At 32.0% G+C, this 16,292-nt stretch overlaps 1 protein-coding gene across 1 annotated transcript; it reads right to left on the reverse strand.

The window, feature by feature from the left end:
- Window positions 1–1,555: 1,555 nt before the first annotated feature.
- Window positions 1,556–5,300, reverse strand: LOC139494126 (fibrinogen C domain-containing protein 1-A-like; the record flags this gene model as incomplete). Its single annotated transcript, XM_071282302.1, has 4 exons — window positions 1,556–1,993; window positions 2,748–2,954; window positions 3,735–3,831; window positions 5,145–5,300. Coding segments are annotated over 4 exons (714 nt in total), but the record flags the coding sequence as incomplete, so codon positions are not given.
- Between the last annotated feature and the right edge of the window lie 10,992 nt (window positions 5,301–16,292).

Raw genomic sequence — 16,292 nt, forward strand, 5'->3', positions numbered from 1 at the left:
TTTTTTACATTTCTAATAATAAAAAAAAAAATGGGTTAACCAGGAACAAATGTTGATTACTTTGAAAACGTTCTCTTATTTCATACTTTGATTGAGAAACGTTAATAATAGTAATATTCAGTAAGGAAGATAATCATGTTCTGGAAGCTTTTATTTAGCTTTGTATGGATAACGATTTCCTGATGCATTTAATTGATATTTGGATAAGCAACCTTTATTCCAAGTTTCAATTGATAGAAATTATCATCTGCATTTCAATAGACTTGTAATCAGTTTTCCTGTATCAGATAGGTGTTTCTCCGGGCACTCCGACTTACTCCACCAATAAAAACATGCCACCACAAAAAAGCCTAAATGCTGTGCTTACAAGTGGCATTAAAACACCAAAATCAATTCAAATCGATAGACTAATGATGATTTATGTTTTTTTTCTATTTCTCACACATATTGAACTATTCAGCGTTGCCAATTATTGTGATTGTTTTTGATATATGTATTATATGAATATACAATAAATTCATGAACCTCACATTTGTGCTTTCGTTATCCAGTATTCGTTTTATGAGGTTACAATATATTGCGTCGGAATCAGAGTTGACAGGTTTATCGCTAGCACAATTCTATGCATCCCTTGTCAAATTTTTACCATGGAACCAAACAAGTGTTCTCACTAATGGCACGAGGGAACAACCTGTAACTCTGATCTTCTAAATGCGTAAACTGTGGTGAATCATATAATTAATCTTCTAGGGACTGCCCTGTTTACCTTTAAGAAAGAAATATTATTAGGATAAAATCAGAAACATCAGTTAATCAGACGTTAAAGAGATAGCTCTTGTTTCGAATTAACCATCTCATTTAGTCATGAGAATAAACCAACTCGCATAAACTGGCAAATTGAAACAGAACCTCCTGATGAAATGATAATTCCAATAACACTTTTTATAACCATTACTCAGTCAACTCAATCTTCTTTAGATAGCTCAATGTCATAAGGAATAAACATATTTTCTACACGATTCTAAGTCTTTGATCTTATATTAAGTTTATTTATATTTAATTCAATTATCATCGGCATTTTCCAATTCTATTTCATTAAGAATGATAGAGTGATAGAGTGCTCTTTATGATGCTTTATGCTAATTTATACAGGGTAGAAATTTTTATTGTCGATATTTTACACCGATCTCAAACGTGATGCTAAATATGGTCAAATAAAATGCATACCAAAGTTTAAATAAATATAGCATATGACATGAACAACTTATTTCTAATCTAATGAGACAAGTACGCTTTTTGTTTAGGTCGAAGAGTTCGAAATTTCTTTGTACAATGATTGGCTGTTCCCGACTACTACCGATGAAGTATGCACCTTTCATATTTTATAAGTTTAAAAACTAATAGCAAAATAAGTATATATTGTTTGAACAAAAATATATAATAACACTATATGTAATTTCTAAAAATGTATATATTTTATTCGATTTAAAATTCAAATAAACGGTATGAAAAAAGTTTGCGCATGTGTCAAACATATGTTATGGTAATTAGAACACTGATTTGTATACAAAGCAAAATAAGGACGTTATATTTAATTTAATAATATTTGTAAAATCATACTAATTATCTAAATGTCCATTTGTACTGCTTCATTATGATTAAATGTTTTTTAAAAACAATCTCATCATTAGTGATTGGTGTTCGCTAAACACCCACGTAAAAGACTTCAAATATACGGCCTACTGTCTTCGTATCATCATTCTGGTCGACTTGTAAGAGTATCGCAAACCCCGCCATGTGTACCAATTCATTCCATCTGCGAACGATGCGTGATATCCAGCCAAATATCCGCCATTCAGATTGCTATGATGACAAGTCTTATGCCACCAAGCACCATGGAAATATTCAGCACAGTTTCCGTACCAAGTGTAGGGGTTGTTTTTCTGATCAGAAGTTGTAAATTTCATACTATTTGAGTAAGAAAGACTGTCTCCTATAATCAAGATTAAAACATATTGTCAATTACAATGGTAAACAGTGAAACCTATTTTAAGAGACCACTGATATTACATATTTACCTGCGTCGCCACTACAACCACTGACAGATATTTTGTATTTATCTGTGTCGCCACTTTAACCACTGACATATATTGCATATTTACCCGCGTCGCTACTATCACAACTAACATATATTGCATATTTACATGCGTCGCCACTATAACCACTCACAGTTATTGCATATTCACCTGCGTCGCCACTATAACTATTGCAAGTTATTGCATATTTACTTGCGTCGTTACTATAACCACTGACAGATGTTACATATTTACCTGCGTCGCCACTATAACCACTGACATATATTCCATGTTTACCTGCGTCGCCACTATAATCACTGACAGATATTGCATATTACTGCTTCGCCACTTTAACCTTCGACATATATTGCATATTTACCAGTGTCGCCACTATATCTACTGAAATATATTGCATTTTTTAAACGTCGCCACTTTAACCACTGACACATATTGCATATTTACTTACGTCGCCACTATTACCTCTGACAGATATTGCATATTCAGCGCGTCACCACTAAGACCTCTGACAGATATTGCAATGTTACCGGTGTCGCCAATATAACCACTGATAGATATGGCATATTTATCATCATCGCCGCTATTACCACTTACAGATATTGCATATTTACCTGTGCCAAAACTATAACCATTGCAAGTTTTTTGCATATTTACCTGCGTCGCCACTATAACCACTGTTAGATATTGCATATTTACCTGCGTCGCCACTATAACCACTGACAGTTAATGCATATTTAGATGGCGCATTCCCTATGGCAAAGGATTGATATTCTGCATAACGAGTCTCGTTATCAAAATCTTCTAAAACAACCCTAAGGGTGTATGCATTGCTGGATGTAAGTTGATGCAGTTTTGCATTTCCTAAAACATAAAAAAGATACCAAAAACGACGGTACTTGTATAAAGAAAACTTCAAGCAAACGGCGACTTGTGTGAAAGCCATAAATTTTGGCTGTTACAAGGAAGAGCATCTATGTTAGATACAAACAATTTAATTTTTACGTTCTGAAAAGCTGTGACAGCAGATTTAAATATCCGTCCAAGCCAACCAGACTTTCAACTTAGAAATTATTTAGAAGATCACTTTACGGCCGAAAGGGTGATGTATCGTTTTCTTAATCTGTTGGAATTATTAACAACTTCATTTATGGCAAACTCGAGCATAGAGACACACTTTTATTCTGGACGTAAATGTTATTTTAGCCATTTTTGGCATTTTATGGCATGTTTAGTCAAAAATATGTTCGATTTTTATTTCTAAAACAACTCAACGGGAGATAGCAAATGATAGGTAATGATGTTGTCTATCCTATACATATCTTAATAACGTGTTATAGACAGAAACAATATTACAGTCATTCCTTAAATAACGTGTTATGGTATTCATGTATTTGTCTATTGAATTTATTACTTTTTTTTACTGTTGATTTTATCTATGGCAATATCCCTGTTGTTTTGTTTTAATATGTTTGCAATTTTCTGACTACATTTATTTATTTGATAGCTTCCGCCTTTCTTTTCAGTTGATTATTTATTGATCGTTATTTTTTCATGTTATATCATGTCTTTAATTACAAAATGAAAATTTATTTGTACGACAAAGTGTGTAGATCATTTTTCAGATAATTGTAATATATTTACCTAGCCAGAATTCAGTCTCAATGTCACCAAATCCTAATTCAAACTCCTCCCAATTTCTATAAAAGTCTACGTTACCATTTATTCTATTCTGGAATACCTGAAATGACAACAAGAATACATGCAAATGAGGGTCTGGTTCAGTGACTGAATATGGAATAATTTACCATTCCACGGGATACATTAATATGGGCTGTTATTTTAATAATATAATGAACATATATCGGGTACAAGCCTCATGCTTAAGTTCTGAAATCTTCACAATTTTAGCATTTGAGTTAAACACATTTTGTTTTAAATGTAAGTGGACGGATTTGTTTTCAGTCTAAATATTTAAATGCAAGTTTCTTTCATTTTGACGAAGACCATCTGAAAAGTTACATATTATGGCATTTTTGGTGGATTTTTCACATTCAAGCTTAAATTTGAGCGTCTTTATTATCAGTTCTAATCTTTCACACATACTAATTGAATCGATTAAAGTAGACACTTTGAAGAAGATTTAAAGTGTTGAAAATCTTTAATCAGATGAACCTGAAAATTTTAGGCAAAAATCTGCTCTTCCAAGACTTACTCCATACTCTGCCATCATCCAAAACAGCTTATATTACAGGACACACCTATTATGTTTATTCATTTGATTTAGTTCTGAACATGCAATAAATATTTGGAACTTTTTGCAACCAGCAATTAATAAATCAAGTAACTTATCTTTATCAGAACAGCGGAAGACAGACAGACAGAAAGAAACGTTACAGATTGTCAAATGTTTTGTTGTCCTATATAGATGATTATTTACTATGATATAAAATACTATAAATAACTATAGAAAACTTAACATTAAAAGATCATCCGATCTGTTTTGCAATATTTGTAAAAATGCCAATATAACTACAACCATATAAATTGCTCCTAATACGTAATATATGAACTGTTTCCATCAAATGCAATCTAAGTAAAATTCATTACGGAAAGCTCCAAAAACAAACAACAAAATCAAATGACAAAATCAACAGCTGAAACATGTCAATCGAAAAGAAAACAACTGTCATATTCCTGACGTGGTGTAGATAAGGTTTCTAAACAAACATAGCACGATGCTCTCTTCAGATGTCATCGTATTTGACTGCAAAGCCACATGGAAGCTGTCACTTCAGTAATGGGTTTACTGACGGTCGATAGAAAAAATATAATGTGACAAGTTCTATATACCCAAGATACCGATTATGTACAAATTAGACGTTTTAGAATATAATGCATTCTGGGTAATATTTTCAAAAGTGTAAAACGAAACGTCTTGGTTGGTTAAAAATGTCATAAACAAGTGAAATGTTACCAATGACGTGACGTTATTTTGATTTTGAATAAAATAAACCATGATTGTTTACATTCTGAAAGGGTCAATGTACTTACTGTCCAACCTCCGCCATCTGTAGTCATGTCACAGTAGACACTAAAACCACAACTATCTCTATTAGGGTTGATGGTGTACACTCCACTTAAACCTTTTATGTCACCGCAATCTTTTGGTGGAGCTGAAACATATATTAAGATAAGGAGATAGGGGTACGGTTACAATGAGAAAATTATCCACAATAGGTGATTGATTGTTGCTTGCTTAAAATACAGTGGCAATTTTTTTACTAGAACGAATAAAAAAGTAATACAATAAGTAGGTCCTGTAATACACCGACTGAGATAAAGGTTAAAAAACTTGAATGCCACTGAAATATTATGTATACAGGGTATATGTTCATTGTTATTTGAAGTGTCCTCATGTCAAGAGACGATAGTATTTTCGCTACACGGCGCATCCGATTTATGATTTCCAACGTATCAAAGATCCCAAAAATTACTAGACTAGTGTAAAACATTTGAAACAGAAACAAACAACGGTATAATCTTTATGAACAAAAAGAAACGAAAAATACTATATATAATTAATTCATTTGCATATATACGTACGAAAATTATCTCTGTACAGAGTATTCCAGTGTAGATTTGTTTCATTTGGAGGACAACAGTTATAAGATAGGTCCATTCTGCACTCCATCAAAACTTTGTTATAACCCGAAGCACAACAGCCTTCGTTTGCGAAGCATGAATACGAACATTGCACTTCCGAGACACCTGTGAATAATCTAACATGTAAGTTATCCTTAATTTTCATCCCAAAATACTCTGTAAACGTATCAGCTGTCAACACAAAAGCGCTAAGAACTAAGGCAATTAGTAAACCGTAAGTCTTTGTAAGGAGGGACATCTTTTTTGTATTTTACAACTTACAAATCGTCGTTGATGAACTGTTGATAACACCACCGTTGTTTAGACACTGTATATTTAATTGTATATGTTTTGCAATTAAAACTACTTGTTTCAACTGTTTGTTAACAAATATCAACCCCTTTATACATAATAACTAATTCCATTAATATTAAGTGGTAATTTAAATTTAAATTCAATTTATTTACATAGATGGTTGATCACATCCATTTAATTGTTTATTTATTTTCTAGTGGTGTGTTGAAGGGGCATCAGATAAGTTTGTCCTTGAGTTTTTTTGTTTTACATCGATTTGACGCCAATCGCTACATTTGTATATCGCTTGAACAAACTGATATGTAATTATAAGATCGAAACTTATTGTGTAAAAACAATAGGATTTTTGTCAATATTAAACTATCCTTTTAAACCAATTCACTTACATATCTGTGATATTCAAGATACAAATGTTTAAAAAATGTAAATCAATTGATAACACAATAATAGTTAGATTTCATATTTAAGAACAATACCATTTTTATTACAAAGTGACAATTTGATGGCCAGGAGGTGCGTTTAATAAAAACAAATGCATTAGAATTAAAAAACATGAAACGAAAATTAAAGACAGTAATGTTCTAAAACAAATTATTATCGATTGATATCACATTAAGAGTAAGAATTAATATTTTATAATTCTACCAATGTCCTTAATAAAGAGACAATTTAATGGCAAGGAGGAGCGTTTTACAAATAAAATATCTTATTATTATTGACGTACTAATTTTTACAGACGGAGTCAAAAGCTAGACATATGTATGCGGGTGTTAGCGGCGGCGTATTCAACAATGTATTAGTTATGATTAGGTCAACATTATGATGAACCACTAGTGGTAAGTCAATGATATTTGGTATGCAGTTGTTTAATCATTCGCATGTCTCATTTCCATGGAGACTATTTGGCTCGACCCCCTTAGTCATGGTCTATTGACATTGAACAGTTTGCTAAGTTATAAACATGTTTTAGTGATAAGGTCAGTTCAAGGGGTACTCAGATAGATACCTGTATTTTAAATATTTAAATTTGACAGAGCTAAACCAAATCACCAAATAACCTGATATTTTGTAAGAGAAATATAAAATGGAGATAGCTGTATATTTTGATGAAAATTCAAGCTGCTTTGAATTTTTTTTTTTTTAAACATGGCTATCTGAATTTAGTCCGAACTGAAAATTCAAGCTGTTTTTACCTTGATGAATGCAAGTCTTAAATTTGACAGCAATATATATGCCTAACAATAAAACAACACGGGATTCAGTAAGATCAATATACAACTGAGATTGACTATCTTAATTCAGTCAAAATACCCAGTAATTAAATTCTTAAACTTGACAGCAGTCAACCAAACTACCAAACAACTTGGCGTTCTGTAAGATCAATTTATGAGATTGCTGAACGACTTTTACTAAGTCTTTAATATTTGGCATGTAGTTGTATTAGCATTAGCACAGCTCATTTATATGGAGATATTTTAGCCATGTACCTCAGTCATGGTTTATTTACTTTGAATATTTGAATAACTTATGTAAGATGTTACAGTATTACTTTTTAATTTTAACATTTGCATCATCAAAATTACAAAAAGGGGAGACATATCTCTGTGATTCCCATAATATATCCGTTCGTTATTCTGTAGCAATTAGGTATCTTGTAATGACACACTGATTTATTTTTTCTTCTTTACATAAAAAACTAAGTATTTACAAAAATACTTAACTCGAAAGTAAAGTAAAAAAGGAGTAAATATAAAACCATTCACAAAATCAAATATTTGACTATATCTACCAACGGAACGAATAAAGAATAGTTTGTACTTGGTTAGTTAAACCTGGTGTTATATCAAGCTAAACATCCGCATTATTAAAAGTAAAATCACAAAAATACTGAACTCCAAGGACAATTCAAAATGGAAAGACCCTAATCAAATGGCAAAATCAAATGCCAAAATCACATCAAACGAATGGACAACAACTGTCATATTTTTGACTTTGTACAAGCATCTTCAAAAGTAGAACATGGTGAGATAGTTGTAAGACAGTTGTGTATATTTCAGTTTTATTGACAATAAAAAATTTGGTGACCAATCCATATAGATATATCACGTTAATTTGACAATAATTATATATAAAACGGTAATTAAGACAACAAAAACCATCAATTACCGCATGATAAGAGTTTATTCTGGTCTACATGTTTCGCCAACAAGCTTATTTCCCTTCTTTCCAAAAACCGTATAAGATATCGACAACATATTTTTACTAAATTGTTGGTTGACAGGATAAGTGGACATTTAACGTGAGTTTTTCTCCAACCTATTTATAATATTACGCGTTTGATAATTTTATTCATTAACCATACATAATAAAGACCTATTTCTCATCACTTGGCGTCCGGCGTCCGTAGTCGTCGTCGTCGTCCGTCGTCGTTAACTTTTACAAAACTCTTCTGAAACTACTTGGCCAAATTTAACAAAACTTGGCCACACTCATCAAAAAGTAAATTGAAGATTGTTGCAGCGCAAGGAAATTGAACCTATAAAAGAAAAATAATAAGGTTCACACTAACATTATTTCCCTACCAACATAACTGAGTTTTCGTTATTCATTTTTTCTAAAGGTAGACTAGTTCTATTTATCTAAAAAATTAGATAACGCATTGAAGATTAAAACGAAAGACGCAATGATATATAAATAATTGGAAAGAAAATATTGTATTATATAGCTAAAAAAATATATATCAATTTAATAGCATAATTATATAAAATATTAACAACTCGGCCGTATTCAGAACATTTTAATAAATAATACCATGAAGTTATTATCTCCACGAACAATAAATAGAATGAGCATAATTAATTTTAAAAAAACCCAAATGTTTCATGTGTACTGCCCTCAATGCAGTTATTACATCTCAACTGTCAAATTTCTTCAAATATTTTTTGAGAGAGGATTAATATTCAACAGCATAGTGAATTGCTTAAAGGCAAAAACAAATATTTTAAGTTCACTAGACCACATTCATTCTGTGTCAGAAACCTATTCTGTGTCAACAATTTCATCACAATCCAAATTTAGAGCTGAATCCAGCTTGAAAGTTGTGTCCATACTTGCCCCAACCGTTCAGGGTTCAACCTCTGCGGTCGTATAAAGCTGCGCCATGCACTAGCAATACCCATTTCTAAAATGGTCATTTTTTTACATGCAAAAAAAAAAAAAAAAAAAAGGACATAATATTAATCATGATAAAAAGGACATAACATAACTTTTCCTTATTTAACCAAAGGCTACATGTTTAGAAACTATAATTCCACTTTTATAAATTATTTATTCAAATACATGAAGCATAAAATATTCTAGACACATATATAGATATAGCTATAAATATGTCTGAACAAGTGACCACTCTATGGCAGAAAACACATATTATATTCATGATATATATATATATATATATATATATATATAAGAAAATTATTAAAAGATAAAAACGGTTTCAATGCATCACTTTTTTACTAGTACTTTCACTGCTTCCGCAGATCTTCAGGTAATGTGACTTGTATATAAATAAAACAATTGATTGACGTTAACAATAGTATGACGTTAACAAATACAAGGGAGACTACTAATGTCATTTTAAGACTTTAAAATGTTACGTTAAAATTAGAATATCATTTATCATTTAATCCCGGGTTGAGAATGTTTATGAATAATTCTTCCTTCTTCCTCCGGAGAAAATCATTTTGACGATTGACCATTGTTTGCATATATATGTATTTTTAGATTTTTAAAGATGCCAAGAAGAAAAAATTGGAGGGCAGCTGAGGCTAAACGTGGTGGGAAAAACCCAAAGAAACAGAGACTGACGGACTTGACTAGGGATACTGGTCCCATTAACAGTACAGAGTTCGACCTTGACATAGGTGATACTGACACCCTCAACAACAGTAACTCAAATAATATGGGGGATACTGACCTCCACACAAATATAAACAACAGTAACTCAAATAACATGGGGGATACTGACCTCCACACAAATATAAACAACAGTAACTCAAATAATATGGGGGATACTGACCTCCACTCAAATGCAAACAACAGTAACTTGAAACTACTTGAACAATCTGAAATGAAAACACTTGAAATATCTGAACTGAATATACTTGAAAACTCTGAATTGAAAACACTTGAAATATCTGAACTGAATATACTTGAAAAATCTGAATTGAATAAACTTGAAATATCTGAACTGAATGAACATGAACTATCTGATTTAAATCAAAACAGTAACAATAACTGTGCAAAAGAATTGAATCAAAACAGTAACAATTGCTGTGCAAAAGAAACTTGTCAAATACAAACAGATATTCTGTCAAATGAATCAAACAATAGTTATGCAAGAAAAGATTCTCATAGTAATATCCAAACTGATCTGTTGCAAGACCAAAATGAACAATCTAAAAATAATTTAGAAGAGATATCTGATTATTCCAATTCTTTTAATGCAAAATTTCTGAAATTTGGAACTTTTGACCAATATGCCACAAAATTTGCTGATCAAAGCAGGGGAAACCAATGTACTTGTAATTGCTTAGTTTTCTTGTCACTTTCTACATCAAATTTTGATTCAAACACACTGAACCTGGATTACATTTTGAATAAAGGTGATGAAATTTACAGGAAGCATGTTCAAGAATTAACAACACAGGGATTATTTAAAAATATGCTTTTAAATTTTGATGAAATTCCCATCAAAATAGAAATTCCTGAAGGGACTTTTATAATTAAAAAACAAAATATTCTGTTTGGTCTAGCTTTACAGTACCAAGAGTTGACTGGATTTCTAACATTACAAGAAGCAATTCAAAATTGTATAAAGCAGTCTAACAAATTTCTTATATTGATTGGAGCCATATGTTCGGCAGTTTATTATTTTAATCATACATACTATTTTTTTGACACTCATTCTCATTCAGAATGTACACTGAATAATCCATTAGATTCCTCTGGCAAAAGTATTTTGATTGGATTTGCTGACTTGCATGACCTCCTCAGTTACTTATATGCTTTTTACGCAAGTTTACAAATTGATTTAGACTCTCAATTTGAAATTTTACCTGTATGTATCAGTAGTAAAGATACTGACAAAGATGTGACCAAGCAGATTAAGAATTATTTCGATGATCAGAAACTAAGGAACACAAAACAAAAAAAAGTTTCCTACCAGTATATGAAGGTACCCAAATTTGTATATATGAAAAACTACATGCAAAATAGAAGAAAAAATAAAAAATTCAAGGAAAAAGAATTAAATGCAAAAAGATATTCCAGAAAAGATAAAAATTATAGAAAAACTGAAGCAGATAAAAAAAAGTCTCAGAGAGATGATTCTGATATAAGGCAGATAGAGAGACAAAGAGAACGTTCTTCTAAAAGAGAGGCTAGAAAGAATGAAGATTTCAAAAAAACAGAACTGGCTGCTAAAAGAGAGGCTAGAAAAAATGAAGATTTCAATAAAAGAGAACTTGCTGCGAAAAGAAAAGTTAGAAAGGATGAAAATTATAGAAGGGCTGAAGCAGAAAGAAAGAAGTCTCAAAGAGATAATTCTGATATAAGACAGATGGAAAGACAAAGAGAACTTGCTTCTAAAAGAGAGGCTAGAAAAAATGAAGATTTCAATAAAAGAGAACTTGCTGCTAAAAGAAAAGTTAGAAAGGATGAAAATTATAGAAGGACTGAAGCGGAAAGTAAGAAGTCTCAAAGAGATAATTCTGATATAAGACAGATGGAAAGACAAAGAGAACTTGCTTCTAAAAGAGAGGCTAGAAAGGATGAAAATTATAGAAGGGCTGAAGCAGAAAGTAAGAAGTCTCAAAGAGATAATTCTGATATAAGACAGATGGAAAGACAAAGAGAACTTGCTTCTAAAAGAGAGGCTAGAAAAAATGAAGATTTCAATAAAAGAGAACTTGCTGCTAAAAGAAAAGTTAGAAAGGATGAAAATTATAGAAGGACTGAAGCGGAAAGTAAGAAGTCTCAAAGAGATAATTCTGATATAAGACAGATGGAAAGACAAAGAGAACTTGCTTCTAAAAGAGAGGCTAGAAAGGATGAAAATTATAGAAGGGCTGAAGCAGAAAGTAAGAAGTCTCAAAGAGATAATTCTGATATAAGACAGATGGAAAGACAAAGAGAACTTGCTTCTAAAAGAGAGGCTAGAAAGAGTGAAGATTTCAAAAGAAACGAAACAGAAAAGAAAAAAATTGCCAGACAAGATGAAGACTACAGAAAACATGAGTCTGAACGAGACTTCAACAGAAAAAAAGAATATAGGTCAAATCCAGAAAATTTAGAAAATGAGCGTTTGAAGAAACAAAGTTCTAGACAGAAAAACCTAGATATAGACAGATGTTATGAAAAGACAGTCAAAAGTACTAAAAGAAAAAACATTGATTTTACAGATCATGAAAAAGACCTGAAAAAGAAAAGAACTCAGGGTATAACCCTTGATGCTTGCATAAGAAATTTTAAAACAAAAATAAATCAAGGTCCTACATATATATGTACTTCATGTCATCAAACTTGGTTCTGTGATTCTGTAGTAAATTCTAAAACTGTCAAAATGAACACTCCTGCTAACATGACTCATTGTTTTACTAATTTTAAATCTGTACAGCACATAGAATGGATATGCCACACTTGTCTAAATGCAATTAAAAGAGGAAAAATACCTCGTTTTGCAATAGTAAATAAAATGGGATTTCCTCAAAAACCAAAAGAATTAAATTTGTATCCTTTAGAAGAGAGACTATTATCATTAAGAATTCCTTTTATGCAGATTCGACAGTTGCCTAGAGGTGGACAGTTATCAGTTAAAGGCAATGTTGTAAATGTGCCCGTTGAAGTTCAACCTACGATAAATTCTCTTCCACATACAATAGAGAAATCAGGTACAATATCAGTTAAATTGAAGAAAAAGCTTGAATTCAAAAAATGTGATTTTAGTGAAAATGTCCGACCATTTGCTGTCATTTGTGCATTACATTATTTAATGAGAACAAGTGACTTGTACAAGTCTTCTGGAATTGAAATAAATGATGATTGGATTACCGAAATAGCAAAAATAAATGAAGAAGAAAGACAAATTGAAAACAATAGTACTGAACAAGAGGATAACCAAGATGAAAATAATTCAGACCATGACTCCGATCATTTCAGTGAAGTAGATGAAAGTGAAACGCATGTTGGAAACACAGATACACTGTTAGATCACATTCCAGACGACAATCCACTATGTGATGCAGGTTTAACTTTTGCTCCCGGTGAAGGTCAACGACCAATTAGTCTCTACAGTGATCCTGATGCAGAGTACTTATCTTTTCCAACTATATTTTGTGGTCAAAGGAGACCAGATAACAAAGACAGGTCTGTTTCTGTTCACTATACTGATATTGTTAAATGGGAACTTAGGTCCATGGATAGGAGAGTAGCACAGTCTGTACCAAACATTTTTTTTAAGTTAAAGAAAATTCAGTTAAAAAACATCAGTGATAAGGTCAATCTTGCTCTGAGAAGGTGTCAATCAGAAGGAAAACAATGGACAGCAAAAGATGTACTGAATCCTAACACTGTGAATGATCTTGTAAGATTGGATGAAGGTTATTATATCTTTAGAAGTTTAAGAAATTCTCCAGTATACCTTGAAAAGAGGAAAAAAGATTTGTTTGCAATGATTAGACAGTTGGGTCTTCCAACGTGGTTTGGCTCTCTTTCATCTGCAGACACTAACTGGAAAGATTTGCTACGAATTCTAGGCAAATTAAATGATGGAAAAGAGTATACTGACAAAGAATTGGAAGAAATGGATTGGCATCAGAAATCTAAACTTGTTCAGAAAGACCCTGTGACATGCTCTAGATATTTTGATTATCGTGTCCAACAGTTTATAAACTTGGTGTTGAAAAGTGATCATGATCCTATTGGAAAATTGACAGATTTTTTTTATAGGGTTGAATTTCAACAGAGAGGTTCACCACATATTCATATCTTAATTTGGATTGAAAATGCACCAGTATATGAAAGTGATTCAAATGAAGATGTTGTAGCATTTATTGATAAATATGTCTCCTGTTCACTTTTAGAAAATGATAGTTTAGTCAATTTGCAAGTTCATAAACATTCAAAAACATGCAGAAAAAAAGGTCACCCAATTTGTCGTTTTGGTTTTCCCCTTCCACCTATGAAAGCAACAGTTATTTTAGAACCTTTGGGAGAAAATGATGACATAGAAAAACACAAGGCTGTATATAAAGAAATACAAAACGAAATTAATACACTTCACAATTCTGAAGATATAGACCAGATGACATATGACATGTTTTTAGATGATGTATTACAAATGAATGATGAAAATTACATTAAGGCCATTAGAAGCAACTTGAGTGGTCCAAAAGTTTTTCTCAAACGAAAACCATCTGAAGTCCGTGTTAATGGTTACATGAAAACTGTGTTGGTAGCCTGGCAAGCAAATCATGATTTACAGTTTGTTTTAGATGCATTTGCATGTGCAGTGTATATTGTTTCATACATAAGTAAATCACAAAAAGGTATGAGTGCATTACTAGATCAAGCAGCAAAAGAAGCACGACAGGGAAATTTAGACTTGAAGCATCAAGTAAGACACATTGGGAATTACTTTTCAAATTCTGTTGAGACAAGCGCACAAGAAGCAACCTACTTAACACTACAGATGCCTTTAACAAAAGCTACAAGACAAGTTGTATTCATTAACACATCTCCACATCACAAAAGAACTTTCCTCCTAAAGCAATCATCAGCCCTAGAAAAACTAGGCCCAGACTCTACTGAAATAGAATCAGACAATGATATTAAAAGATACTCGCGTAGACCAAAACAACTAGAGAATTGGTGTCTAGCCGACTATGTATCTGAACTTGAATTGCAGTATCCTAAAACTTCAGAGTCCTCAGATCATGAATCAGAACAGCAGGACAATGGATCTGAAAGTGAAAATGAAGAGGCAAATACAGATGTTATAGAAGAAAACAATAACAAAATTGACTTAACTCTGAAGAATGGTATTAGAATATACCAAAGAAAAACACCTAAGGTTATAAGATATGTTAAATACAATTACAAGACTGACTCTGAAAACTTCTACAGAGAACGCTTAATGTTATTTTATCCATGGAGAAATGAACTTTCAGATTTGCAATGTGGACATGAAACATTTGAAAAAATGTACTTGACTGTTGCAAGACTATTAGAAAAAAAAGCCAAGCAATATGAGGGTAAAGTAATAGATCTAGAGAAAGCTATAGAAGAGGCAGAAAATGAATGTAATGAGAATGATCAAATAGCACCTGCCACACAACAAGTAGAAATGGAAGATGCTGAAATAGGCCCAACAGAATCTGAACAGTATGTTCATTTCAATCCAGATAGACCAACAGAACATAGACTGTATGATATGTCCCGTGAAGTTGGAATAGAAGCAAGAACAGTAGAATTGACAAATCATGTCAACAGAATAAGTGAGAGTGATTATTTTGGATTGATAAGATCCTTGAATAAAAAGCAGTGGGAATTTTTCCAACATGTTGTCACATGGGTTAAAACAAAACATGAACCATTTTATACATTTTTGACAGGTGGAGCAGGATGTGGAAAATCTGTAGTTGTCAGAGCAATATTTCAAGCTTTACACAGACACTTATGTTCTATTGAAGGTGAGGACCCTGACGATATTAGAATTCTTCTTTGTGCTCCTACTGGAAAGGCAGCTTACAATATAAATGGTCTGACCATTCACAATGCTTTCCAGATACAACCAAATAAAGGACTTGACCAGTCATTGTCATGTGATGTTCTCAATACACTCAGAATGAAATACAGAAATTTGTCTCTGATTTTGATTGATGAAATTTCAATGGTTGGAAACAAAATGTTCTCTTTACTGGAGAGAAGGCTGAAAAAAATCAAGGGAAGTAACTGTTCATTTGGTGGAGTTAGTATCATAGCTATTGGTGACTTTTTCCAACTCCAGCCTGTATTTGACAGTTGGATTTTCAATGATCTTAGTAAAGGATTAACAGCATTAGCCCCTAATTACTGGAAATTATTATTTTCTTTTCATGAACTTACTGAAATAATGAGACAAAAAGATGATTTAGAATTTGCTTTGTTACTAAACAGGTTGAGACAAAATCAGCTGACTGAAAA

This window comes from Mytilus edulis, chromosome 11 (genome assembly GCF_963676685.1).
Source record: "Mytilus edulis chromosome 11, xbMytEdul2.2, whole genome shotgun sequence".
Taxonomy (NCBI): Eukaryota; Metazoa; Mollusca; class Bivalvia; order Mytilida; family Mytilidae; genus Mytilus; species Mytilus edulis.